At 32.8% G+C, this 25,760-nt stretch overlaps 6 protein-coding genes across 7 annotated transcripts; 1 reads left to right on the top strand and 5 right to left on the bottom strand.

The window, feature by feature from the left end:
* Positions 1–87: 87 nt before the first annotated feature.
* On the bottom strand, positions 88–5,587 carry LOC124445532 (paternally-expressed gene 3 protein-like). The gene is made up of 5 exons (XM_046996259.1): positions 5,417–5,587; positions 3,219–3,522; positions 1,080–2,489; positions 621–997; positions 88–516 (listed from the first exon to the last, which is right to left on the bottom strand). Exons 1-5 carry the CDS (start codon positions 5,501–5,503, stop codon positions 361–363), a joined length of 2,334 nt encoding a protein of 777 aa, XP_046852215.1. The 5' UTR covers positions 5,504–5,587; the 3' UTR covers positions 88–360.
* Positions 5,588–6,118: 531 nt separating this feature from the next.
* On the bottom strand, positions 6,119–9,839 carry LOC124445533 (transcription initiation factor TFIID subunit 7-like). Its single transcript, XM_046996260.1, has 11 exons — positions 9,668–9,839; positions 9,290–9,362; positions 9,064–9,116; positions 8,910–8,990; positions 8,191–8,299; positions 7,948–8,006; positions 7,355–7,427; positions 7,218–7,263; positions 6,878–7,092; positions 6,529–6,632; positions 6,119–6,394 (listed from the first exon to the last, which is right to left on the bottom strand). The coding sequence occupies exons 1-11, from the start codon at positions 9,728–9,730 to the stop codon at positions 6,326–6,328; spliced, it is 945 nt and encodes a 314-aa protein (XP_046852216.1). The 5' UTR covers positions 9,731–9,839; the 3' UTR covers positions 6,119–6,325.
* A 1,055-nt stretch (positions 9,840–10,894) lies between these two features.
* Positions 10,895–16,879, top strand: LOC124445204 (cation channel sperm-associated protein 4-like). Its single transcript, XM_046995912.1, has 13 exons — positions 10,895–10,900; positions 10,996–11,199; positions 11,270–11,432; positions 12,197–12,275; positions 14,084–14,142; positions 14,258–14,368; positions 14,757–14,821; positions 14,979–15,089; positions 15,177–15,255; positions 15,345–15,427; positions 15,507–15,620; positions 15,944–16,048; positions 16,133–16,879. Exons 1-13 carry the CDS (start codon positions 10,895–10,897, stop codon positions 16,319–16,321), a joined length of 1,368 nt encoding a protein of 455 aa, XP_046851868.1. The 3' UTR covers positions 16,322–16,879.
* On the bottom strand, positions 16,774–20,102 carry LOC124446527. Of its 2 annotated transcripts, XM_046997369.1 has the most exons (9): positions 19,838–20,102; positions 19,553–19,579; positions 19,413–19,457; positions 19,206–19,333; positions 18,618–18,735; positions 18,236–18,406; positions 18,051–18,161; positions 17,921–17,972; positions 16,774–17,224 (listed from the first exon to the last, which is right to left on the bottom strand). In XM_046997369.1, the coding sequence occupies exons 1-9, from the start codon at positions 20,018–20,020 to the stop codon at positions 16,917–16,919; spliced, it is 1,143 nt and encodes a 380-aa protein (XP_046853325.1). In that variant the 5' UTR covers positions 20,021–20,102; the 3' UTR covers positions 16,774–16,916. The 2 variants fall into 2 exon arrangements, with proteins under 2 accessions (XP_046853325.1, XP_046853326.1); XM_046997370.1 differs by lacking the exon at positions 19,838–20,102 and having other exon boundaries at positions 19,549–19,578.
* A 102-nt stretch (positions 20,103–20,204) lies between these two features.
* On the bottom strand, positions 20,205–22,162 carry LOC124446528 (putative tRNA (cytidine(32)/guanosine(34)-2'-O)-methyltransferase). Its single transcript, XM_046997371.1, has 3 exons — positions 21,755–22,162; positions 21,298–21,686; positions 20,205–20,816 (listed from the first exon to the last, which is right to left on the bottom strand). Exons 1-3 carry the CDS (start codon positions 22,040–22,042, stop codon positions 20,561–20,563), a joined length of 933 nt encoding a protein of 310 aa, XP_046853327.1. The 5' UTR covers positions 22,043–22,162; the 3' UTR covers positions 20,205–20,560.
* Positions 22,163–22,475: 313 nt separating this feature from the next.
* Positions 22,476–25,464, bottom strand: LOC124446698. The gene is made up of 2 exons (XM_046997552.1): positions 24,998–25,464; positions 22,476–24,825 (listed from the first exon to the last, which is right to left on the bottom strand). The coding sequence occupies exons 1-2, from the start codon at positions 25,295–25,297 to the stop codon at positions 22,720–22,722; spliced, it is 2,406 nt and encodes an 801-aa protein (XP_046853508.1). The 5' UTR covers positions 25,298–25,464; the 3' UTR covers positions 22,476–22,719.
* Between the last annotated feature and the right edge of the window lie 296 nt (positions 25,465–25,760).

Consider the following 25,760-nt stretch of genomic DNA (forward strand, 5'->3'; position numbering starts at 1 on the left):
TTCCATCCTTCGAATGACCATGACGTCAAAAATTAACATCCCAATTTGTAGCATCTCTTCCCCTCACGAATAAATTCACACATTTCGTAATTATATATAATTTTATTAAGTGATAAAAGGGTTCATTCGCAAAATTCATTGAGTCTTCATTGACACATCGCATCTAGTTTAAAATGAGGTAACATAAAACTCTAGAATATAGAAACACGAATGCGCAAATCTAAAAATATGGATTTGATGTAAGATCTTCGCGCAAAAAACGCAAATAAAAATTATATTTAATTACAAGTATAAAAGTTGAACTGTTGAAGTAAAAAGCGATAAAATACAAATGAATAAACAGATTAATATTAAACACCATTAACTAGTGTTATTAACAACATCTTCACGAGTTTTACGTAAACCATCTGTCTTAGCGTGATCGATTGTTACATAATTTGTCTTTGGGCTTTGGCTTGCCACTCTCTTCGTATCAGTAGAACATACTACTGAAATATCTTGATATTGAAAACGTTTCTAAATGTGAACAATCAACAATTCAAATGGTTGATCATTCCCCAACATAAACTTAATTACGAGAACAAAAATGATCAACATCTCAATTGACAAAATATACTTACTGGAGATTTTTCAGGCGAAGATTGCTTCCCAGTTTGTGAGGAGCTGTCTTGTTCATTTGCTAACGGTGACGACATGTATTCATAGGCTGCATCATCATCTTCATTCTCAGAATAATTTTCTTTTTCTCGCTTTTTATATCGAGTGGAGGAATTTGTTCTTTGAGGACATTCCATAAATAAATAATCCTCGTTGCCAAAATCTACAGGTCTTGAACTTTGACTTCGTTGCACAGTTCTTGGTAACTTTGATGTCTCTCTGAAACTTCTTGCAGGCTTAAGATTGACATATTCGTTCGCCTTTCCTTTGGGTTTAGTAGAGCGATTTACTGTAGGTATGCCAGGTTTGATACTTCTGTCCACTGAGGGTGCAGAATTATCTAAAAATACATGTTATTCAAGGTTGATTTTGATAGTAAATGACGTATTATACCTGTATAAAATGTTATTGTTGTATCGTACCGTGAGAGTTTATAGGTGGAACATCATATACATCTTCATCAAGAACTGCTCCAGAGTCACGTTGTGATTCTCTCACATAACTGGTCTTCACGGGAAATGATAAGTTTACATACATATTTATTTTTGGTTTTGTGTCTCTAGGTACAACAGGAGCATCCACTTCCTCAATATTTTCATTTAAGGGTTTAGGAGCAGGAACAAAATCATATGTTGTAATTCCATCATCAGGTAATGAATGTATTTGTTTATCACGAGATGGCACAATGTCATATACGCTATTTGTGTCATAAACATTCCTTCCTGAAAGTGGTTGATTTTTTTGCCTGTTTTGATGATTTCTCTCTTTGTTTTTTAAATTATGTGACAAGGAAACAGGCGTTGGAACAGTATCGTAATTGGAGTGTGGAACTTTGTGTATTTGATCAGATCCTTCATCGCTACTTGATACAGAAGAACGGTTAGATATGTTATGTATACGGGAATGTAATGGACTTGGACTAACGGAAGGAAGGGTATCATATGTGGATTGATAAGGAGGGGTGTCATATGTGAGTTGATGAGGAGGGATATCATAGGTGGATTGATGAGGAAGGGTGTCATATGTGAGTTGATGAGGAGGAATATCATAGGTGGATTGATGAGGAGGAGTGTCATAGGTGGGTTGATGAGGAGGAGTGTCATAGGTGGGTTGATGAGGAGGAGTGTCATAGGTGGATTGATGAGGAGGAATATCATAGGTAGATTGATGAGGAGGAGTGTCATAGGTGGATTGATGAGGAGGAGTGTCATAGGTGGAATGAAGAGGAAGATTATCATAGGCAGATGGAGATGGCAGGGTATCATATGTGGTTAGATGAGGAGGGATATCATAGGTGGCTGAATGAGGAGGGATATCATAAGTGGTTGGATGAGGAGGGATATCATAGGTGGCTGAATGAGGAGGGTTATCATAAGTGGTTGGATGAGGAGGGATATCATAGGTGGCTGAATGAGGAGGGTTATCATAAGTGGTTGGATGAGGAGGGATATCATAGGTTGTTTCACTTTTTCCTTGCCGTAAAGTAACGTATGGTTGATCAGCACAATGATTTAGAGGTAAAGTATCATAAGGTGGTTGATTTGTGACAGCACAAACATCCAATGGTTGTTTTCTACTCGCTGCAGCATTATCTGACGAAGACCTCTCCAAAGGACACAAATTTTGCTGGGAAACATTTGAAAAATCACCAACATCGTTGGTTGAAGTTACATTTTTGTAAGGATATGGAGCTACTGCCACAAGATTACAATGGTCATTACTGTCATAATCGCGAACAATAATCCCACTATCTGCTCTTTGCATGCGGCTTCCACTATTAGCTGTCGATGCATCATTTAAACCGTTATCTCTGACCAATTGATGTCGGATCACTAAATTCAAAATATAAATAAACCAATTATATTGTCTATAGTATTTGTGTGGGATATTTGTAGTTTTGAACAGACGGTAAAAAAGGAGTTTTAAAACACTTGATTTATTTTAAGAGCTTTTGAGAAGCATAACAAAAGCGATCAATAGAATTTATTCGCCACAAAAAAATTGGACACAAAGCTTTTCTTCTTTGCCAAAATTGTATTCATAGCAAATGATAAAGGATGGATTCCTGGATCCCAGTCCCCAGGATAAGATGCATATTTTCTTATCAAATTTGCACCGAGTCGAAAGCTCAATAAAATAATTTTATAAGAATCCTTTCATTTTAAAATTTCTATAAAAATGCTATAAAAACTTTCATTTTTATAAATTAAACATGCCTGGATTACAAATCTTCAAAATCAATATATATAATATAGATACAATCAATTGATACAAAGTTTGCGACGCACGGTGTGTAACAATGGGGACTAGGGAGAGTTATCGTTTATTCAAACTATTTATATAGCTGAGTGATTTTTTTGGCCGCCCATAGTTAAATCAAAAATTTTCTTAGAAGTTATCTATAAACTAAATAAATTTTAGGCCAAATTAAAATACGTAAAAATGTTACAGGTGACAAAAATTGACAAAGGCAGTGAATGACGAATCCTTCAACGGTTCAAATCCAATAAACTTCTATTCTCTCCGCCATTTCCATTTACACAAACTATCTTTTGCAATACCTGTATTGGTTGTTGTTTCTTCTTCCTCATTGACATTAAATTCACAAAGTTTGCATATTTTTTCAATCCAATCTGTCATTTCATATTCTGTATCAGCAGCAAGAAAGTATGTCCGTCCATCATCTTTCCCATTTATACCTCGAATTTTGATGCTGAATATATACCGAAATTTTTTATCAAATAAATTCGCGTCTAGGTACTCGCAACGGTTTAAATCAATGGTCTTTTTGGGGCGATTGTCACTTCTTTCTTCGAAATATCCCAGAGTTTTATCCTCCCACAAAACAAACCAACGCCTCAACCACTAAAACACAAACATACATCAAGTGAGCATCATATCTTTTAATCATTATAAGATAAGCAACACATGCAAGTAACAAACATTCAAAAATAACTTTTAATCATTCAGTTCAGAATTCTATAAAAAACACGATTGTGGAAAATATTTCAAGAACATATTTCTCTAGTTATATTTCTAGATCAGAGGACTCGTTGTGTTAGGATAATGTTTTCGCTTTAAATGATACGAAATATAGGTGAAAAAATTCATTTTGCTTTATAGAGTAGGGCATAAGGATCTTTGTTCCTAGCAAAGCCATGCAGTGCGCGTTTTGTATTCATTGGTACACTTTGTTTTCTTTGGGCTTCTGCCTTATATCTCTGAGCACTTTAATTAACACATCTGTGTTTAATATTCCCCGGCGTTTATAATTTTTATAATTTTTATGGTTAACAAATTGTACGAAAACAACAAGTCTGATAAACTTACAGTTCTTAGTAATATTCAATACATTGTATGTTCTGGAAATAAATAATCATGTAGTGAATGATATCATGTAAGTTACGATGCAACACAGATCAATAAAATCGAAAACATCCATATGCTCGTAATTGGCTTTAAAGTTTAATTGTGAGGCCAAAAACAGAAGAAATTTTTCTGAAGTTTGGTGTTTTGGTGAAAATGATATGGACGAGTAATCTCAAGAGAACATTGGAATGGTGTTTGCATAATTTATGTTAATTGCTAAGGTGCGGTAATATGCACATGCACACTTAAAGTTGGATAATGACAATTTTTGAAAAAAGCATTTTGAAATTGCCGAGCCAAGTGTATTTGTCAATGTCTCTTAGAAATACTATCACACACACTTAATTCAACTTTCACAAGTGTCTATTGCAATATAATCATCAGAAAGCACATGTTGTCTATATTGATAACACGACGAAAGGACAGGAAATGGATGTGATGCCTTTTTTGGACAATCGAAACATTCAATAATGTAAAAACTATTGTCTTCCGTCGGCGTAAGCAATACAGACATATTTAGTTGTTTAGAGCCCACTAAAATGCGATTTAATTATAATTAATTATAGCCAAAAAGTTCAACAAGCAATTTAAAATTAACAAAAACATTAAACAAGTTTATACTGTAGCTTGGAAAGTTATGAAATAATCTGATAAATGTACCACTGACGTCGACTGACAATATGTCAATATCAGTTATTAGCTGGTTCTACTTGATATTCATAGAAACTAACTACACCAAGGCAAATCTATCGATAATAGTAGCAAAAAGTTCATAATTTTAGAAGTTTCATTATTTGAAGTAAATTACAAATTCAATGACATTCGTGGAAAAAACACACACAAAAAGCCCCTATCTCACAGGAAAATGATGTAATTGTGTTTAGATATTCAATTAGCTCCGCTTTGATATAAATAAATGCAGTTAACGCAAAAATAAAATGTCTCAAAGTAGCAGTAATATATAATTCTAAAGTAGCTGATTACAGGATTAATGCTGAAATATAAGTTAATTATTGATTACAGGATTACAAATTTTGTAATTATTTAAGGAAAGTAAAAGCGCAATGATAACAATCAATTTTACATCATATTACAATCAAGTTGTCCCTTAAATAAATCAAAATAAAACACACGTAGAAGAATGATTAATATTGGCTTAATATGGTCTGTTACGTCGTTTGTGTCATCAACTATTAAAATCGCCATTCTCACAGACAACATGACTACATATAGGCAAAACATGAAGAATTATCATAACATTGACAATGAATTTTCAAGTTAAAAGTACAGTCAAATGATATAATGATGACGAGCAATGAAATATATCAAATATTCGAGACTGCCAACATATATCATTTTAACACAATTGCTCCAATGTTGAAGTACTTACGCGTTTAAAATTTCTCGAAGAACGAGCTTTTGGCGGTGACTTTACCAAATATCCTGCATGAATAAGAGGCACATGATCCCTATCCATTTTGCTTAGGAAGGATATATGTTTTGCGATGAATTATCGGTCACGATTGTTTACAAAAGGTAAAATAAGGAAGTAAAGCAACCAAGTTATAGACCGGAGGTCATATGCCTGTTCAAGCGATATTGTTTAACCAATAAGGGAAGCAAATGATTCGAATAAGCTTTCTGATTGGTTGTAAATGAGCAAAAGAAAAACCAGAGAAATATAAAACATAAACTTCTTTCATTTCAATATAATCACATTTCATAATCAGGTCACCCACACCTTACGTTCACACTTCAATGCTTCCAAGTGTTGCTTACAGCAGTTCTTGCGTTTAACTCACAGCCGACTGTGCCCACCATTAAAAGCCCACAACCACGACGAAACGATAATTCAATGTGAGAAAATAACTTAACGCTAAAATCATGTTGTCATGACGTTTAAAGAGCGATTTATTTTTTAGTCACACTTCGTGAAACTTGATGTAGGAGAAATACAACAAATATTCCTAATTTTGAGTTCGCCTTTTTTCTAAAAGTAGGATATGAACTAAACTTTGCGCTCAAAAAATCAGTTCTCGCTCAAAAGAAACCCGTTTCACAGCAAAATGAGAACAAAATCCATAAGAGAAGATTAACTGTAAAATCACGACAAATGTAATAATTATAAATCAAACCATATACACTAAGTGGTCAGTAAGTTACCTCTCTAAGTTACAGTAAATTACAGAGAATAGATCTGTACTTCATCATAAAAAGCTAGGGCGAAATAAGTATTTAGAGAAGACGGACTAGTACTTTACAAAAATGATCGATATTGAGAATCTGAGATTAAAATAAGCTAATGGTCAACATTTCCTGCTTCCTTCAATTGTTGCTCTAGATTAGCAAGTGTTTGCTGAAACCGTTGCTGCAAAGAAAGAAAATAGTACGATGATTGAACAACGTGAAAAAATACACACAGAAATACAAGATAATTTTCATCAAAATTTACACATCTTAATGATGTTTTTTCGTGAAACGTGCTTTGGTTAAAAACATTACCTTTAGAAATGGATTTTCAGCACTGTCAATCCGGGCCTTTTGAGCTGTAATCTTTTTCTTCAATTCATGAGAAACATCAAATCTACGTCCTTGGGATAATGGTTCTGATGAAAACAGTATTATACGATTTTATAGGTAAAAAGATGATGTTTGGATACAGGACATTTCCCTGTACATTCAACTACACACCCTAAGGCTAATCGCAACTTAATTTGTTCAATATTCTAAATCTTCAATACTAATCTGTTCATAAATCCTTTCAATACTAATCAAGTATTTAGAGTAAACAAAAAACCCAGGACTTTTGAAAGTTGCATCATTAGCTACAGTTGATATATTTTTTACTCACGTGATGAAATCTCCATTTTTTGTTCATTGTCCTTAAGTGAATTACTAACACCTCCCTGATCATGATCTGATGTTGTTTCTACTGGATTAGATGGTAAAGAGTTTTTTAAAATATTTTCAACATCTAAATCATCTTCCTCGTCACTCATTGGTTCTTGCAGAAAAGCCAAATGATCCATTTCATTTCCCAGGTTACCGAGTGGTGATGACATCAAACTAAAAAATACAAGCAATTAAAGTTGAAGCTATGTTTTACTGATTGACGATCATTTTAACACAAATTTTAAATATATACATAAATGTTTATTTTGGTGCTGTATAAGGATATATTGCTTGCAAACCTTGGAGTTTCTTCGGTTTTTTCTTCATCTGCTACAACTTCATAAGCTAAGAAACTAGTTAAGTCATTAAACCAGTAATTCACCTATTAATGCCTCTATTTTTTGTGTGTGAAAACAGCTTTAAAATCAAAAGATACTAACACTTTCAGCCTGAACATCTGCTCTCAGCAATCTTTTTAATTCCTTCTCAATTTCGGGGCTTTCTTGATTCTACAAAAAGAAAGATGGTTGACCTATGGCAACACACACCAGTATCAAATGATGCTAACATTTTCTATAAACTCATTTCAATGACTGCTATTTCAGATAAACCTTTTCAAGACAGTGGTGCTGATTATTTTAAAAATAGCAAATACCATGGTGAATGATCAAAACAAAAATGTAGTAGTTCTTAAAAGAACTGTTTTAAAGCTTAACACATTTTGGAAGACTACTCAACAGGTGTCAATGTCTGCTATATAATGATAAGAAAAAGTTAAGGTCATCTCTAAATTGGGAGATGATGCTTAAAAACATATAAATTAAACATATAATCCTTTTATCAGCTGAGGGAATTAGTTAGCTTAATTGGTACAGCCTCCATGATGTTTCACTGAAATATCAAGCAACATTTTTAATAACTCTAAAATTATTGTCAAAATAGGAAAAGATACAGTGATTGTTATACACTAAGAGTGTTACAGTAAGTGTTAATTAGTTAAATATACCCCAAATATTACATATTCTATACCTTTTTTCTGGCTGTCTTACGAAACCTTCGTTTTCTAACATTCTTTAAAGGTGGTGTTACTATAATATTTTTGAAAATATAAGTACATTAGTCGATTTCTTAATCCAAAATATTATTTCAAAAGCAAAAGCATTATATAAAGACAATTATAAGATCTTTGCTTTTGTTCATCCTGTAACATTAGTCTGAGATAAGTTATATGTGGAAATATTTCCTTGTTTTATGAGAGAAAATAATTCTTACCACCATGAACAAACATGAATTTCCTTTCTTTCTTATGAGTTGACAATTGTTGACCTGTTTCTTCAACATCTACATCTTCATTGTTGCCTTCATTACTGCACAACAACATCTTAAGACATTCAAAATAAATAAATAAATTTGACAATTGGAAAATCCATCAACATTATACATAAACTAATTCTAATCAAAAAATAAATATGCATGGTTTTCACACAGCCTCAGACTGACCATAGTAGTCAGTACCACCACAGTAGTCAGTACCACTACAGTAGTCAGTACCACCACAGTAGTCAGTACCACCACAGTAGTCAGTACCACCACAGTAGTCAGTACCACCAGTAGTCAGTACCACCACAGTAGTCACCACTAGTAGTCAGTACCACCACAGTAGTCAGTACCACTACAGTAGTCAGTACCACGACAGTAGTCAGTACCACCACAGTAGTCAGTACCACCAGTAGTCAGTACCACCACAGTAGTGAGTGGTACCAAATCCATAACAAAATGCCCAAGCTAATGACCAAAACACTTCTCGACATAATCACTTTTCTTTTGCTTTTCAAGTTACATAAAATACTCTTTAAGTTTATATACTATATTGATAGTTGGATTTTTTAGGTTTAAAATTTATTAGCTATAGAATAATTCCCTTACTTAGAAAGATCTCATTAAGGATTTTTACATGCATGTCAAATAAAGCTCTTAAAAAGCCTACATACCTGGGAAATATCAGCAGTTTTATAGAAACTTTTCTTGTCCACAGTTTTGTGTGACTCAACTATGGTAGGCAAATCCATTAACTGTTTATGAAATGAGATTTAAGATCAATATGAAGTAATGATAATTATAAAATGAATGATAAAAGAGTTTTACCTTTCCTGAAAGGCAGGATTTTCCAACTCGAACAGTTGCATGACGATTGCCGTCTTGAAAGAAATACAATTATTATCAAAACTACAAACTTTAACATTGCAACCATCAGTTTGCAAGATGGTAGCCATCAAAATAAGAGCAGTGAATTGTATTATTGTAAAAATGAAAAAAAAGAATTAAAAATTATTTCTTCAACAAACTGATTTTTTAATTAGGATCTTTATACCTTGGAATTCAATACTTAAATAATCTTTCACAAATCCTGCATGAAGAGATTTTCTTGTCATTTCTGCCTGGTGCTTTAAAATAAAATACATAGAGATATTAAAATCAATTTCAAAGACAATGTCAAATCGACTTGTGATGTGACAGACACAAAAGTCCAAACTAGCATAAAACCTTAAACTGACATTTCTCTCCAACTGTAGGGAGCTTAAATTTATTATTAAAAAATACTCTCGACACATTGTGATGAATTCGTTTTAAAAATTACAGAGTTATAGAGTTTTATTACGAGCAATATCAACGGACATAAAAAAGTTGACTGTTGAAAATTAGAAAAGAGAAATCACAGTAGAACTATTTTCACAATTTTATTAAAAACCTCGGGTAATCTGAGCAAAAAGGCACGTTCCAGTTGTATACCATCTCTCTGCTTACTCCCCATTACTTTTATTTACAGTTGAAAGTTGAGAAGACGAGTAGAAACGGTAGAAATGCGATAAAAACGTGGATAAAAACACTGAAAACGAGAGGCCATCTTGATGTTGAACATTAACATGACGTCACCACATACGTCACAACAACATTTTTCTTCAACTGTCAACTTTGTAGATTTCTTGAACTATTTTCCATTTTTATCTGCATCTTTTGACAAACTGAAAATATGGCTACTTCTTCTGACAGCACATTAAAAGAGGTATGAAGATGTGCAAAAGTTTTCGAATCGCTTGATATTAGATTTCATGTTTAATTGTTATCAATACGGTGCCGAAAATCTTTTTACAGGTGCAAGTCTCAACAGTCATTCACAACAATTCATTATTAAACTCAGAGTCCAACATCAAAGAAAAATCCCTTAATATTACAAATGTTTGTATCACATAAGTTAAATAATCGCGATTTTCATCCTTTTCTCGTTTATCATGTATATTTTTTAATAATTTTTTTATCAATGGCAATTTTAGATTGTTACGAAAGCCAAGTCTGCCTTCAAATGGAAGTCGCGTATAGGCCGTATTTTACAGAACAAGGCAAAATCTGATGAAGATGTCAATGACAATAAGTAATTGTCTCGATATTTTGTTTTTAGCGAAACACTACTGCAAAATGATGGTTATCAGTTGATTCAGTTTGTAGATAAACTGCTTTCAATAACAACTGTTTTTCATGTTTCTCTCTTCAATATGAATAAGGACATGGTTCCATATCAATAAACCCCTCATTAAAAGTGAAGTTATAAAAGTTGAATGCGTATAAAACTATTCCTATTTATTCAGTAATGAATCTGACGTTGAAAAAGTCATTGAGATATCGAAGCATCAATAACTTCATTGATTATATTGGCATTTTTACAAACATTTTACGTTGTTTAATATGAAAAATATAGTAAATTTGGCAGTAACGCTCAGTCCAGATAGATGACATTAAGCAAAGGTCAGTGTTTTTATAATCTCACCATCTCATCTTCAACAAATGACAACCAGCCGATATGTCCAAGTGCAAAGTCCAAACCATAATGCAATTTGTATTTGTGATTTCTATTTTTTTAAAAAAAGAAACATTCTTATTTTCCTCTAGACATTTCCAAGCTTATTTTCACACAGAGAAGATGGAGGTATGTGTATGATGACTGAATCTTTATTTATCGTTCATTGACTTGCATATGAAAATGGCAACTGACTGAAAACTATTTTATTAAACCAACCACAGCCTAGTGAACAAGTCCTCAGTGATCACGATATACAGGAAGAAAATTTATGGGACACTGTTGACCAAGATGATGAAGCTATTGAGGAATATGCATCTAACGAGCTGATGGGAAATTTATTATCGAATAAACATTTTCGTACAGCAATCCTCACTGCAATTTTGGCAAATAGTTTGTTAATTGTTGTTGAAACAAATGAAGATCTGGTAGTGATCTAAGATGCTTTACATTTCCATATTTCCCTATCACTTCGTTTTATTTTTTTGTTTATTTCAGGAGAGAGAATACAAGCATGTATTTTCTGTTCTTGATCAAACTCTAATGACTGTGTTTGTGTGCGAAATATTGTTCAAATGGTATCATGGATTTTTCATGTTTTGGAAAATGGGATGGAACATTATGGATTTCTGTATTGTCGGCGCATTACTCCTTGGTCCATGTAAGTTATTATTTTCATTGAAGCTTAAGACCATTTCACTGAATAATGGTAAAACAGAGACTTTGTCGTGGTGACAAATTAAAAATTGTGAATGAACACTATTCAGTGAAAATTGTCTCAAAAAGAGTAATTACTGTGCTAAATGGCCAAATACTAACGTAATAGTTTTTAAAAGAACTGTTTAAGGCAGAAAACTAAACCAACAATTCTAAAATAATTGTGTTTTTTAAGGTAAAAGACAATATGCCGAAATGCGTAGTGTCTTTTTAGCTTAACTAAAAACACACAATTATTTTAGAATTGTTTGTTTAGTTTTCTGGCTTAAACAGTTCTTTTAAGAACAATTGCGTTAGTATTTCACCATTTAGCACAGTAATTACTCTTTTTGAGACAATTTTAACTGAATAGTGTTCATTCACTGCGTAAGAATTGTTAAATATTTTGATCTATCGTCAAAAAATTGAGACTTGTTCTTATCAAGACATTGAATTCATTAAAAATGTTTGCTGGCAAAAACACAGTAAGTCAGTTGATAAAAAAATCATTGCTACAAATTATCTAGTTCTTGAAAAGAAAGCTATAGATGCAAAATTTCGTAAATTTTTATCGCTTTGTAAGTTTAAAAGAATTTCCGCTCGGTATAGAAGGTTCCCGGAACATAAACATTGAAAGTAACTATATATTTTTTTTAAGAACTTACTAATATTATCTTTAAATGGTTACAAGTAGAGTATTTTTGTTAAAGATGTTCGTCTTTAAAACAGTACTCACTGGTTCAGGATCGGGCAGCCGAGGAGTGCTAAGAATTTTACGAGTATTGAGAGCATTCCGAAGCTTGAGAAGGTAAAGCAAGATAACTTTAACTGTTCATTTATGGCAGTAAAAATTGTTTTTGTTAACAAGTTAGATCTGAAAAGGAAGTTGAACTTATATATTAAAGAAATTAGGCTTAAGACTTTAAACGGAAATAATGTAAAAAGTACAACTCAATTCAAGTTTTATTTATTTCACAACGACACGGATGAAGGAAAAAACACAAAAAGAAGATAAAATCACCCACGTAGCTAGAAACGCAACAATATTAACATTAAATCATTTATACAATAATCAAGCGTCTATATTACGCTATGAAAATCTTTCATAGAAAAAAAAACCAAAATATTCGAAGAAAAATTTTCGTGATCAATACAATATTTCAAAATTGTTGAGTCAATTATAAGTGTTTACTGAATAAATATATTTTTACTTAACTGCCAACACAGCAAGACGGGTGCTATATTAACATATTTAAATCGCCATAATAAGCAGCATTTAAAGTTACATTGATTTTCTATGATAAAAAGGTCACGAAACTCTAACGTTTTCGTTTTTTATTAGCTGGACACAAATGCATCATTGCGTCTCGTTTTGTCATGTATTCACCTTTGCATTCTGAACAGACAAATGGTTTTTCTTTTACATGACTCCAATAATGACGTTTAAGATTGGCAGGGTCATTAAACGGCTTACTGCATATATTGCACGAATAAGGTTTTTCTCCCGAATGAATTAATAAATGACGTCGTAGTTTGGATGGCGTAGGGAAACTCTTAGTACAAATAGAACAACTGTAAGGTTTACTTCTCGCTGGTATTTGTGGTAAACTACTTTCAGAATCTGAACTCCAGCTTGGCGATGGTAAATCTAATGATATATTGTCGTCATTGTTAACGGCCAAACTTTCATCACATTCCCGTACTGTCGCATTTAATGTTTGTGTTGCTTGATCTTTTTTCTCAACAAAACATTTGCATCTAAGATGATCAAACGGTAGCAATGTTTTAAATGTGAAAGTTGTCTCACAATCTGTATGATTTTGCGTCGTTGTATTCTCGAATGAACCGTTTATCAGTTTAATGTTCATATCAGATTTCACTGATGTTTCGCTTATTTTAATGGTAGATTCATCTGTGTCATCACATTGAAGTTCTGTTTGCCAAACATTCTCTTTCGATGAGATTTTTTTCGGATTTTCTGACTTTGTTCGCATTGTGGAGGAATGTGCTGATTTGACAGGAAAAGATCAATTGAGTTTTAAGTGTCGATCGTTGATGACCAACCGTTAACAATGAGCTAAGATAAAACGCATTAATTTTACTAACCTATATCCACCAATGTAACTGTTGATAGTTGTTCGGTTAATGTTTTAAAGTCTTTTCTTTGTCTTGAAACGTTTCAGTTCCGAATCAGCGCTTCTATGCATCTATTTCTTCTAAATGAATGTTGCATCGCTCGAATACCATCGTATCAATAATCTTTCACACTTCCGGCGGAAGTCAAAAAGTATTTGCGGCACCCTGCGGCAGATTAAAAAAATTTCATTCCCAAATAAATAAATGATCAAATCCCAATATTTTAGATCATGAAAAAGTTCTGTTTCTATAAAAAATAGATACTTCCTTTACAGTTAATATTTTAACTAATTTTGTCACAAACTTTTTTTCTGCAAGTAACGATGAATGCAAGAACAATTTATCACAGAAAAATTTCTAGCAATTATGAGGACAAGCTCGCCACCAGCACGACATCATCACGTTATCTTAAGAATTAAATTTATCTTACACAAACGTTGATTTCAAATACTTACGAAATCCTTCCATTTGATCATTTAGTATCAGCTCATTACCAGGATTACAAATAGTCGTTCAAACAATACTCCAGTCGATTCCAGGTATTACGTAAGACGGACTGCAGCATGTGTCACAAAATGCTGTCTAAATGCACATGTGGTTTTCAATTCACGGTGAGTCAGTGATCATTAAACTAAATATTGTTTTAATTTACAGATATGGCAAATATTGTGTTATTACTAGTAATAATAATGTTGGTGTTCTCTGTGATTGGTATAACGTTGTTTCGTGAAACCATGCCAGAAAATTTCAATAATTTATCCTCAGGTATCTTTATTGCTATGATTTTTATTCTGTGAGTAGACCCATAAAATGTACCATTGGTATGATAAGTTAATGATTAGTGTTTATGACATGGTACCCACTGTATGGTAACTAGTGTTCATGGCAAGATAACCACTGTGTGGGAACTGGTTTTTATGCCATGGTAACCACTGAATTGTAACTAGTATTCATAACATGGAAACCACTGTGTGGTTACTAGTGTTTATGACATGAAGCCACTGTACGGTGACTAGTGCTCATGACCTGAAGCCACTGTACGGTGACTAGTGTTTATGGCATTGTAACCACTGTATTGTAACTGTTGTTCTTGTTAACCATGTTTGGCAAAAAGATTTGATGTAAAAACTTTCATTTTTTCATCTTCCATCAGCAATGTTTTCACTCTTTATCTGTTTAACGTTGGATGGTTGGATTACGATCAACGAAAAGTTCAGCGTAAGTAGACAAATTAAACTTGACGCATTGTTCAGCAGTTCTCCTCGTGTGTTGATATTTGACAAACGTGAGCTAATCTTACGAAAGTGAAATAACATTTTAAAAATATTTTCATTCGTCAAATATCGTTAAATAATTTAATGTAGCTTTATTTTAGGAGAGCGGAGGTACAACTTACATTGGAGGTACACTTTACCTAAACTTGTTTATCGCTATTGGAGCATTTGTGTTTGCAAATTTGGTGGTCGCTGTTGTCGTAACAAATCTTGTAAGCTTTACAAGTGACAATTTGAATAAACTTTATTCAGCCATCAAATATTCAGATAAATTACATTTGGATGCACGAAATTTATAGGAATTTGCCATGGTTGATGTAAAGAAAGAAGAACAACAGGCTTATGAACATGATGTTGTTGTCGGAAAACAAGAAAATGGTAGTATTATCTGAATAGATAGAACATAGTTAATTGGAAGTATACAACACTTAATATAACAGTTAAAATAATTTATGTTTTGACAATAGATAAAGATATAAACACTCCTATCGTTAAAGTTGATAACATATCACCATTTGTTTTCTTCAATCAAAAACCTTACCAACAGCCGGTAAGGTTCATTGCTAAATGCTTATATCATTTCTTAACATCTTTAACAATAAAATGTCATATTTCATTGTTTTATTTAGGAAATGGATGATATAAACTTTCGTATCAAAGACATAGAAAATATATTTATCATTCTTACTGCAATTGAAGACAATCTCGTTGAATACTTGCGCATGAAGAATGAAATCATTGAGGTTAAATATTCATTTACAAACTCTTGTAAATAAAAACTTTTCTTCAGCTATTTTGCTGAAATTTAGGCGAACACTTTACATTTATTTAAGTACTGGCATGGTTTCACGATGTCTGAATAGCGTTATCTTTTTTAAACGTATGGTTATATTTTTCTTACGATGATGAAACTTTGTAATCTTAGAACCAATATTTTATTTCATTGACTATACGTTTGTCTGGTTGATGCAAGAAAATAAACAACAATGGTGATAGCAAGGTTTTGATTTATGATGAACAATGGGGAATAATTTTAAGAAATTTGCTGTGTAATGTATGTTTTCAGGTGTTTGGGTGCATTTGTGACCTCCATAAGAAAGCTCGGATGGAAGGATTGCTCAAAGAAGAAAATCCAGAAACAGATGACAACGGACAAGATAAAATACTCAATGTATGAAACTTTCGATATCTTTAACAAAACGAGAGATTTCTACATGGCTTATTTATTAAAATGAATAACACATTTTCCTCGCAGCTTAAGGGAGATATTATATCAAATCTTATGGAATTGGAAGAGAATAAAATGATTAACTCAAAACGTCGAAGTTTAGATAACTTGATTCGTGGAGGAGCTTCTGCATTAAGAGGAACCTTGAATTATCACAGCATACCTGCCAGTGGAATTCTTCCTGCAAAACCGATTCCTCACTCACCAAACAAGTGAATGGTTAACTGTGAACATTCACCATTTCAGTTTTGTTAACACAATTTTATGAACATTCATATTTTATTCCATTTGAACATTTGTTAATTTTTGTTTGGTACATAAAACCTGTTTCACAAGCATAGCAATTCTACCTTTCCTTGTTTGAGTAGTTCAGTAAATAATGAAATTTTTCCTCACGGCTAACATTAAAAAACTTGTTTAGCTGCGGTTAAACCTATAGACGTCCATTTCATTTTTGCATCAGTGCAACACTACATTAAATAACCAAAACAGAGCTTTAAAACGTTATTTGTAAGGTTATGGCTACCAACCACTTTTCTTAACCAAATTAAAAAAATCTCAAGCACGAATACGAAAACAGCCTCTTGACAGAAATAAAAGAAAATTTCCTCTAAAACATACTTTTTATTTTTTTTGTTTCAAAACCATGAAATTCTAAAACGCCATGCTATGATCTTCCAACAGTAGTTTTATTTCAATTTATAGTATATTACACATCATAGTTTACAATAATACAATAATTTTTCACATAATATACAATGTTTTTTTAAACAATTCAATTTCATGATTATTGTTAATTTCTATAACCTCTTTAACCAATGGATGCATTTAACAAAATATTGCCCAAGTCATTTTCATCATTTCTCTCAGTCTGACAAGGAACATCATATCCAGATTGAATATTATCCATTAGATCAATACTAGGGTGATGCATTTCAGTTTCAACTCCTGTCAACGATTCAGTGTCTTCTGACTGAATGAACAACTCACGTTTATGACGATTTGAAAATAATTTACGAATAATTGTAAAGGAATTATTGAAAAACCGGATGATGTAATGAATAAGAATTTGTGAGAATGTTGCAAGAAATATACAGAGACCTCCAACATAGGCGAAAACTGTAAAAATAAATGAACAAAATGTATGAAACGCACCTCCATAATACAGGGGGGATAAAAATACCCCCCCCCCCTGTGAAAATAATAAGGTTACGTGAAGGCATCAATATATTACATGATGGTGAAGAAAATTTTTTATTTCAGGGATGAATCCACCATAGTTTTTTAGGTGTGGTGGGTGGAGTTACATAGTTTTTAGGGGAGAGTGGTATGCTCTTAGTTTGGAGTAGATACTAGTTGCCGTGTGATGTCAGACGTTTTTCATAAATATTACTGGTCTCTACTTTTTCTATCATTGGCAAATTTTTGAAAGTGTGCTCCATTAAACGCTTATCAAAATTGCTTTTGTTAAATTGCTTCGTCTATTAGTATTTTTTAGGTAACTTGGCAACCTCTGAACCTTTCTTTTAATTGTTTGATTAAATTTATAGTTGACCATCGCTAAACATTTTTGTTTCTCTTTTTTTTTCATCTGTATTTTGACACAATTCTCAAAATTTGACGAACAACATCCCAACCTCTGAGCTAACGACAAATTTCTATGGGCTAGGGAGGGGGTACTCTTTTGTTCACTCATTGTAAATAAAGCAATACAACATAAAAAATAATGAGAAATAACGCTATCAAAGAACGAGAAAATTCAAAAGAGCAAATTGTATAATAAAATGACAAGCTATTGATCAATACAAAACTTACCAGTTAAAAATGTGTAAGTTCCAACATTGTAGTTGAAGATACAAAAAGCTTGCTAACAATAAATACAACAAAAGTCACTTAAGCATCTTGGTGGTAACAAAATAAAGTAATTGCCATAAAAAATACACACCTGTCTCGTCGAATTTCGTGGCGATTCACAATGAAACGATCTGTAATTTTCTTCGGCAGCGCAATGAGAAAACGCGTTAAAATTACATTCTTTGCAAAAATAACATTGCACCTAAAAATAATGAAGGTTGTCGTTGAAATTGCTTCAAAATATTCTTCAAGCATCTTCAAAGACATACATCGTACCATATTTGTTTTTTCACAAAGTTTCATGACTTCAGATTGTGTTCTAAAACACGCCCATGATATGTATAACTTTGAAAACCAGAGAAGAAGGCATGTGAAACATACTATAAAAATAACGCCAAAATTCCATGCCAAATGAACGACACCAAATGCTTGAATGGTTAACGAAGACTACAAAATGACAGAATTTTTATTTAATTCATATTTTAGTACAAAGTTATTTAATTGTCAAGAGTAAGCTTTTCTTGCTTGCAAATTTAAAAAACGCTATAGGAGTTAAAAATACTAAATTTGTTAGAGAAGAATGAAGTCTATGGCAGGGCAGGTTGAAGAACTTTCACTAAAATAAAAATGCGACTATATAAAAAAGCTATGCACTCACTTTTAGTTTAAATGGCATTTTTCGTCTTGTGTAAAATATAACCATAAATATTGATGATGCTGTCAGAGTAAATGACAGAACTTGCAGTTCAAGTCCTAAGTTACGAGAACTGTAATACCTACAATAGCAAAGCAAAAACTAGTAATGGATATCAATGATTCAATGGAACTAGCTGCAAAGTTTAACCCTTGACTTGGTATGGTGGCAGATTTGCAACAATCACCAAATGTAGTGAGAACAAATTTTTGAAAAAACTTATCTAGTAAAGGGTTAAAAAATGTAATTTTATGCAGTCAAATGCAATTTAAGTAATTAATTTTGATGTTACAGCCACTGTGTTATATATATCATACCAAAGTTGACTGATGGATTTTTTCGGTGACCTATAGGGGTTTCCACTCCGCTAAGTATCAGATTCCACCCCACCCCCCCTAAATAAATGTGAAATTATCTCCATGCTGCCAGACACAACAACATGGCTGCTGAATGTAAAATATAAAAATGAATGTAAATCTTAAAAGGTACATGGGGTGATTTGATAGAATTGTTTAAACCCTTTCCCCTTAGATACCATGTGTTGTAACTTACTTCCAAGAGAAAAATTCCTGAAACCAGAAGTTGACAATAAAAAAACAAACAAGATTTACACTCATGCTAGCAGTGAGCAACCAAGATAGTCCTTTATATTTCAGCCAAGAACAAACAGTAAAATATGCCTAAAAATAACAAAAGACTATTCTTTAAATGAACAACAAGATGCACCTAAGATTAAAAAAACTTGGGCATAATACTTACCATGATCATAAGGAATATTGGCAAATCCATAAGACGAAGAACATGCTGTTGACATACAAACAAAATTTACTAATAAATATTTAATACTTTCATTAATTTCCATACAGCATCACAACAACACAATAATAAAAAATACCTACAGACTCATTGGTGACTCTAGGATCATTCTGTGCAAAAAAAAAATGTAAAAGTTATTGCTAACTTCCAATTTAAGATATGACAGATATGGTTCAATGAAAGGTAGAATCTCAGTGTTTCATTAACTAATTAATTATAAACAACAATGGCATAAACATTGAAAATGTTTTGAAGAATCGAAGTCTTTGTTTCCTTCTTTGGTTACAATCGCAATTAAGTTCTCATGTATAAATATTTTCATAAAGATTTCTTTCTTGTTTTATGACTGTATTTAGTGTAAAGCGCACCTGAAACAGGTCTTTAGGTAGTTGTTTTTGAGAGTCTTTGGCATCACCATAGCCATCAAAATACGGCGGATTGCTCACAAACTCGATCAAACCAAAAATCAGAAATCCAAATGCGAACAAAAAATGAAAAATTTGGAAAAATAAATACATTAGTCTTTTTTCCTTAAAAATATTGATTCTCATGATAACAATCTGACATCAAACTCACTTTATTGATAAAGCATAACAACCACACTGAACAACCACTGTCGTTCAAGAGAATTCAATGGCAACAATCAGGCTTCCGCAATCACGCATTTCCATCCATCAAAATGTCTTTGCAAACTCAGAACTTTCTCACAGTATCTGGGAGTTTGTGCTAAGCTTGTTTATTACTTGAAAACGACATAATAAATCAACTTTATTATAGTTATTTCAATAACCTAGTAAATGACTAAATGTGACTGTTCGCATATTCTGTGGCAAAGTAGTCTAATCCTTTACTCCAACAATGCAATTCTTAGCAAAATTATTATGTCTTTCTTTAGAAAATTAATTGTATTTATTGTTTTTCCAATAGTAAAACACAAAAATATTTTCTTGGTTGAGTAAAAAACGGACTTGCTGTGCTGCTACTACGCATATTTCAAATGTCTTTAAATACTTTGACAAACTCAAAGTTGTTTGAATTTCTTGTAATCAAATACTATCTTGTTATAAAAACCATTTATGATTTAGGTAGCATCAAACATCATTTGTGGCTTCTTTAGTATCTTCTTGTTCCTCTTCCATTTTCACAGGTTTTTGAGAAACAAGTAAGCTATTCTTTTTAAGATAACATGCAGTTTTGTAAGGTGGATCAATAGGAGTTTGAACAGGAGGTAATGGAACATATTTCTCATCATCATTTGTACTCACATCATAGGTTTTATCAGAATCATAGGCACTGAGATCACCACAAGCAAGAAAAGGGACAATGAAACGATTGACACCTTCCAATCTAAACCAAACACATCAGCACAATGATGAATGAGCACTTAAAGCAATCACCAAGAAATTATTCAGGTACAAATGATGGTATGAATAAATACCCCCCTTCCCCCCTGCCACAGACACAAGTAATGTTCTGGGGATGGCCCTGAATGAGCAGCAATCCAAATTAATTTCATCCATTCTAATCAACAAAATCATTTGTTCAAAGCTTACTTAAGCTTTTAAAATTGTTATGTTTCAGGAGTTTCTATAAATACTTCTATACATGAGAACATAAACATATCCCTGTTCTGTTCTGGAATTGCTTAAAATGTGCCAAGTTTCGAAAAATAAACAATGAAAATTGGCTTGAATATAAAATTGAAGTTTATTTCAATTTTTAGTTTCAATCAAATTTTCCAATCAAAAAATGAAAACAAAATGTTCTGTCATTAAATTACTCGATATATTCTATCATATGTACATGCAGCAGAGATCTGATGATTTACCTTTCAAACACAGGATCTTGTGTGTAATCCAATAGAGGATTAGACATGTTTGGTGTATATCCTTCTGGAGGAGAGTAATCGCGGCAGACAACAAATGCTTCAATGCTTGAGTTTCGACTGCTACTTGGTTTAGCTATTGTTACTTGAGGAAAGAAAATTTTTAACTGACTATACAAAAGATCCATATCTTTCCCTCTGAATATTTTTGCCACAAAAGTTCCTTTAGGCTTAAGGATATGTGTGGTAATATTAAGAGCTGCCAACAAAAGTTGTCCCTGAATGTACTCATCGATATCATGTAATCCTGTGACATCAGGTGCACCATCACACACAATTAGATCAGCATGTTCTCCTTCAAAATGACTGATTATTTTATTGGCAGTTGAAACCTACAACACAATGACAAAAATGATATATAAGTATTAAGTATTGTTTTTATATGACATCTTAAACTTACTTTGGTAATGTCGCCTTTAATTTGTATTACACCAGGTAAAGGTGCCATTGGTTGTAAATCTACAGCCACAATTTTAATTGTTGATTCATCCTTTTTTATTAATTTTCTACTCAATACTTGACTCCAACTTCCCGGTGCAGCACATAAATCAACAACTCTGCTTACTCCCTCAAATAAATTAAAACTTTCATCAATTTGCAAGAGTTTAAACGCACTTCGTGCCCTCCAACCTTCCTCCTTTGCCTTTCTATAATAAATGTCACGTTTATCTTTTGACGTACGACCCATGACTTGCAAAATTTCAATTGCAGCCAAGAAATAAGCCAAATGATTTAAAATATCTAATAAATTTTAACTCCATAAGGCACCCCGTCCGAGAATTATATACAATGTCAATTCTTACCATGTCATGACGTCATTCAAAGTAATTTATAGGCCTTCATCGGAATTTATGATGCAACAATGGAACAATACATGTGTATTTGAGCAAATATAAACTCGAAAATTAATAATGTATAATCTTGAAAATTCCAATTAGCTTACTCAAATGGCACACTCAGATTAGCACATTGATTGATACTGTACTTTAATTAAACAAGCATGAACCACTTGAACAAATAAGCTAAGCAAGTTGACTGAGCAAGTTACCAATATCGACATACCATCTTCAAATCTTCAGCTTTCTGCAATTACTTGTAGCAAAAATTTAAGGACAATACCATTTAATTAAATCTTTTTATTGCTACAATATCATTAAATGCAATTCCTGAAAGGAATGTTGTTCACACTATTACATGTTAGGCAAGTAGTTTACTTTTAAATTTTGTAAAATCCCTATTCTGAAGGCCGTTTTTCAAAAACAATAAGTTAGATTTTACAATTAAAAATAGTATTGATATAAAATGTACAATATTTCATAAAATATTAAAGAGAAAATGGCAATCATTAAAACATTTTTGTAGCTATTACTGTAAAGCTTTCTGTGGTTCTTGTAATAAGTTCAACAAGTCAAATTCTGAAGGTTGCGTTTTTAATAAGGAGTCGATATCTGAGTTTTCTGCAGGTCCACTTGTTAATTCTTGACCAAGAATAGGGAAAAGAGAGTTATCTTGGGTAGATTTCATGTCAAGCATGTTTGAAAATGAATTTGATAATGGAGTTTGTAGGTTATTGGGTACTTGTGGTTTGTGGTTTTGTATCATACCATTGTTAGTTTGGTATAATGGTTCTGCATTAATGGTATGAATATTATTTGACTGTGCAGCAAACTGTCGTTTTAGATGATTTAATGATGCTTGTGCAGCATGGACCCGAGTCATGTCTTGATTGGTCATATGTTCACTACCATTATTATTCATGTCTGATAAGTTTGAGTTACTTTGATCATGTCGAACGAGAGAAGATTGATTAAAAACACTGTTGTGGGCATGATTTGGTACACTACTACTCCTTTGAAAGGTAAAAGTATTTCTTCGATTAATATCTAAGCCATGGAATCTACCTTTCATCATAGAATCATCTATGCTTGATGCTCTTTGAAAATGTGAATGTAATTTGTTTTCCTGATTGAACTGATAAGCATAACTAGAATATTCTCTTGGGAATCTTACTGGTCGATTTGGCAAAGCTGAATGATTTCCATATTGTGGTGGATTAAAATGTTGTAAATGAGATAATGCCCGGCTGGATTGCAATTGATTGACTTGTGTTGATGAAATACCACCTGAAAATTTTTGTCTTTGATCAATAGCTGAAGACCTTGATAATTGTTGTGCATGAGAATACGAAGGTAAACCATTAGTTATTTGTTGGGCAAATGGTAATTTTTGCTGCTGTGCAACCCGCTGTGCAACCATATTCATTTGATGTCGAGGTAGACTAGGCATTTGTCCTTGCTGCAGTGGCTGACGCATCAACAGGTTTTGGGGAATCCTTCCACTTGCATGTGATAAAGCAGATATATTCTGCTGGGGATTAGTTGCTACACCAGAAAATTGAACATTATTATTTTGCATTGAATAATTATTAACTAATGAAGTCATTGCTGGATTTCGTGCCTGAAGTGCTTGAGTAGTTGTACCAGGAATTTTTCTTGAAATGTGTAAACTTGATCTTCTTTGAAGCTGCTGTAAAACATGAAGTCGTGTTGGAGGATACGATAATCTTGGAGAATTAGTAGCTGCAGTTGATGCCAAGATATTTTGTTCAACATTTGTATTTAATGGCACACTTCTCTCATAACGTACTTTGCTAGCAAGTCTTTGCTGCAGTGCTTGTGCTGTAGATCGTGAAATACCATACTGTTGAGAAGAAGTAGTTTGTACCAGTGGATTATTATCAACAGTTAATTGATTAGCTTTTTTTTCAGGTATTTCGCTCAAGCTACTATTTACTAAAGTCGAACCAAGCATATTAGCCATCCTGTCATTTGAAGTAACATCTGCCTCATTTGAACTCTCATCTCGGCTTTTAATTCCTTGCAAAACACGTTCAAAGTAACTCAGCTGATTTTCAAGATCGTCATCATTACCACGAGTTGATGGAGCATTACTACCATCTCCGTCTGTCATTAACCGAAAATTTTCGTCTGTTCTTGTGCGACTTGGATTTAAAAACCCGTTAGGTGTTAATAAAACAGCACTGCCTGTCTTTTCCTCACTAATGCTTTCTTGCTTAACAGCCTCATCGGAAGCTCTTAAAGTATCACTTACTTGATTATGGTTAGGGAAAGTCGATTTAGCAAAATCAGGACCGTTGAACTGTTGCGAAACTCGCGCTGGCGTCTGTTCAATGTTTTGACAAGACGCGTTAGTGTAGATTGATGATTTTGAGATTTCTTGTTTCACAAAATCAGAGGTATGGCCATTAATGGTAGAATACGAAATAGTATTGCTAGAAGATGCGATATGTTGCTCGGAGTCATCGAGTGAATTGAAACGAGTCACGTTGCAATGAACATCACTAGGGTTCTCAAAGCGACTGTATTTTGCTGGTACTGTGGTTGATAAATCTTCATTATTTTGTCGATCTGTTTCATCATTTTGTGTGAGCTTTCTTTTCGTCTGAATCGACTGAACAGTTCAAATTAAATGGCGTTTAACACGATATTTAAGGTAATACAGAACTTATTACGATTGTAAAAGGCAGGCGGCATATATGACAATAAAAATATAAAGTGAATCGAAATTCAACGACCTCTATTTATAGCAATTATACTTTAATTTATAGGTTAAAGTAAATTACCTGCAAGCTCATACTCTTTCCTACTGCATTTGAAGACGATTTGCACTCATTTTCCTCGAGTTTTACGGCAATTTTACTTGTTGGTTCGGGACGAATTTTACCGTTCATCTTTGTTTTGTTTTCTAAGATTTTCTCTTGACATCTGCGACTGTCCAATAGTTGCTTTTGTTCTCTTGATGAATGAGTTTCTTCGAGTCGTGCTTCGCAGCTATCGTGACGTTTACGAAAGCAATCGATTCGTTGTTTCAAGCGTTCCACAATTTTTTGCCGCTTTGGCGTATTTGAAGGACAATCGCTCATTGCTCGGAAACAGAAATGAGAAAAAACTTTACGCAACGTAAGTGCATCACAATCATATGTAAGAGCAAATTGCTATTTGTTAAAGCATAAAACGAAAAAAGCTTTAAAAAGCCTGTAATATTGCTCATCTGTTTTACGTCCTACATAGTTTGTTCGCCCAAGCTGTATGTGACGTCACACAATGCTCGATCAAAACAAACTTCCTTTCGTATAATAATTACATTCTTACAAAATGTAAACATTTTGTGTTCATCACCTTGTAACATTTGAATGGAATTTTTTCGGTTCAATAATATCAAATGAAATGCAAATAATGATGTAAACGAAGCTCAACATTTTCTTTATTGCAAGTTATTGTATTCAGAAACTTAAATTTGTGTATAAAGGAATTTATTTTGTGAAATAAGATATAGCGAAACTTTGTTTGAATCGGAAGTTTAATAATGTATATTAAGAAATAATG

The sequence above is a fragment of the Xenia sp. Carnegie-2017 genome, unplaced genomic scaffold (genome assembly GCF_021976095.1).
Source record: "Xenia sp. Carnegie-2017 unplaced genomic scaffold, XeniaSp_v1 HiC_scaffold_22, whole genome shotgun sequence".
Lineage (NCBI taxonomy): Eukaryota > Metazoa > Cnidaria > Anthozoa > Malacalcyonacea > Xeniidae > Xenia > Xenia sp. Carnegie-2017.

Excerpts from the sequence above, each read along its gene's own strand:
- LOC124446698 (XM_046997552.1), bottom strand. The coding sequence starts at position 25,297 with ATGAGCGATTGTCCTTCAAATACGCCAAAGCGGCAAAAAATTGTGGAA. Across the intron at positions 24,826-24,997 it reads GAAAGAGTATGAGCTTGCAG|TCGATTCAGACGAAAAGAAA; the intron begins GTAATTTACTTT and ends TGAACTGTTCAG.
- LOC124446527 (XM_046997369.1), bottom strand. The coding sequence starts at position 20,020 with ATGAGAATCAATATTTTTAAGGAAAAAAGACTAATGTATTTATTTTTC. Across the intron at positions 18,407-18,617 it reads AAATGCCATTTAAACTAAAA|TCTTCGTTAACCATTCAAGC; the intron begins GTGAGTGCATAG and ends GTCATTTTGTAG. Across the intron at positions 17,973-18,050 it reads CACGAAATTCGACGAGACAG|CAAGCTTTTTGTATCTTCAA; the intron begins GTGTGTATTTTT and ends ATTTATTGTTAG.
- LOC124445204 (XM_046995912.1), top strand. Across the intron at positions 14,143-14,257 it reads AATACTCCAGTCGATTCCAG|ATATGGCAAATATTGTGTTA; the intron begins GTATTACGTAAG and ends TTTAATTTACAG. Across the intron at positions 14,822-14,978 it reads CGATCAACGAAAAGTTCAGC|GAGAGCGGAGGTACAACTTA; the intron begins GTAAGTAGACAA and ends GCTTTATTTTAG.
- LOC124445533 (XM_046996260.1), bottom strand. The coding sequence starts at position 9,730 with ATGGGGAGTAAGCAGAGAGATGGTATACAACTGGAACGTGCCTTTTTG. Across the intron at positions 8,300-8,909 it reads AAACTGCTGATATTTCCCAG|ATGTTGTTGTGCAGTAATGA; the intron begins GTATGTAGGCTT and ends GAATGTCTTAAG. Across the intron at positions 7,264-7,354 it reads TGTTCAGGCTGAAAGTGTTA|CTTATGAAGTTGTAGCAGAT; the intron begins GTATCTTTTGAT and ends CTAGTTTCTTAG.
- LOC124445532 (XM_046996259.1), bottom strand. The coding sequence starts at position 5,503 with ATGGATAGGGATCATGTGCCTCTTATTCATGCAGGATATTTGGTAAAG. Across the intron at positions 3,523-5,416 it reads CTTCGAGAAATTTTAAACGC|TGGTTGAGGCGTTGGTTTGT; the intron begins GTAAGTACTTCA and ends TTTGTGTTTTAG. Across the intron at positions 517-620 it reads CTTCGCCTGAAAAATCTCCA|AAACGTTTTCAATATCAAGA; the intron begins GTAAGTATATTT and ends GTTCACATTTAG.
- LOC124446528 (XM_046997371.1), bottom strand. The coding sequence starts at position 22,042 with ATGGGTCGTACGTCAAAAGATAAACGTGACATTTATTATAGAAAGGCA. Across the intron at positions 21,687-21,754 it reads TTAAAGGCGACATTACCAAA|GTTTCAACTGCCAATAAAAT; the intron begins GTAAGTTTAAGA and ends ATTGTGTTGTAG. Across the intron at positions 20,817-21,297 it reads CAAGATCCTGTGTTTGAAAG|ATTGGAAGGTGTCAATCGTT; the intron begins GTAAATCATCAG and ends TGTTTGGTTTAG.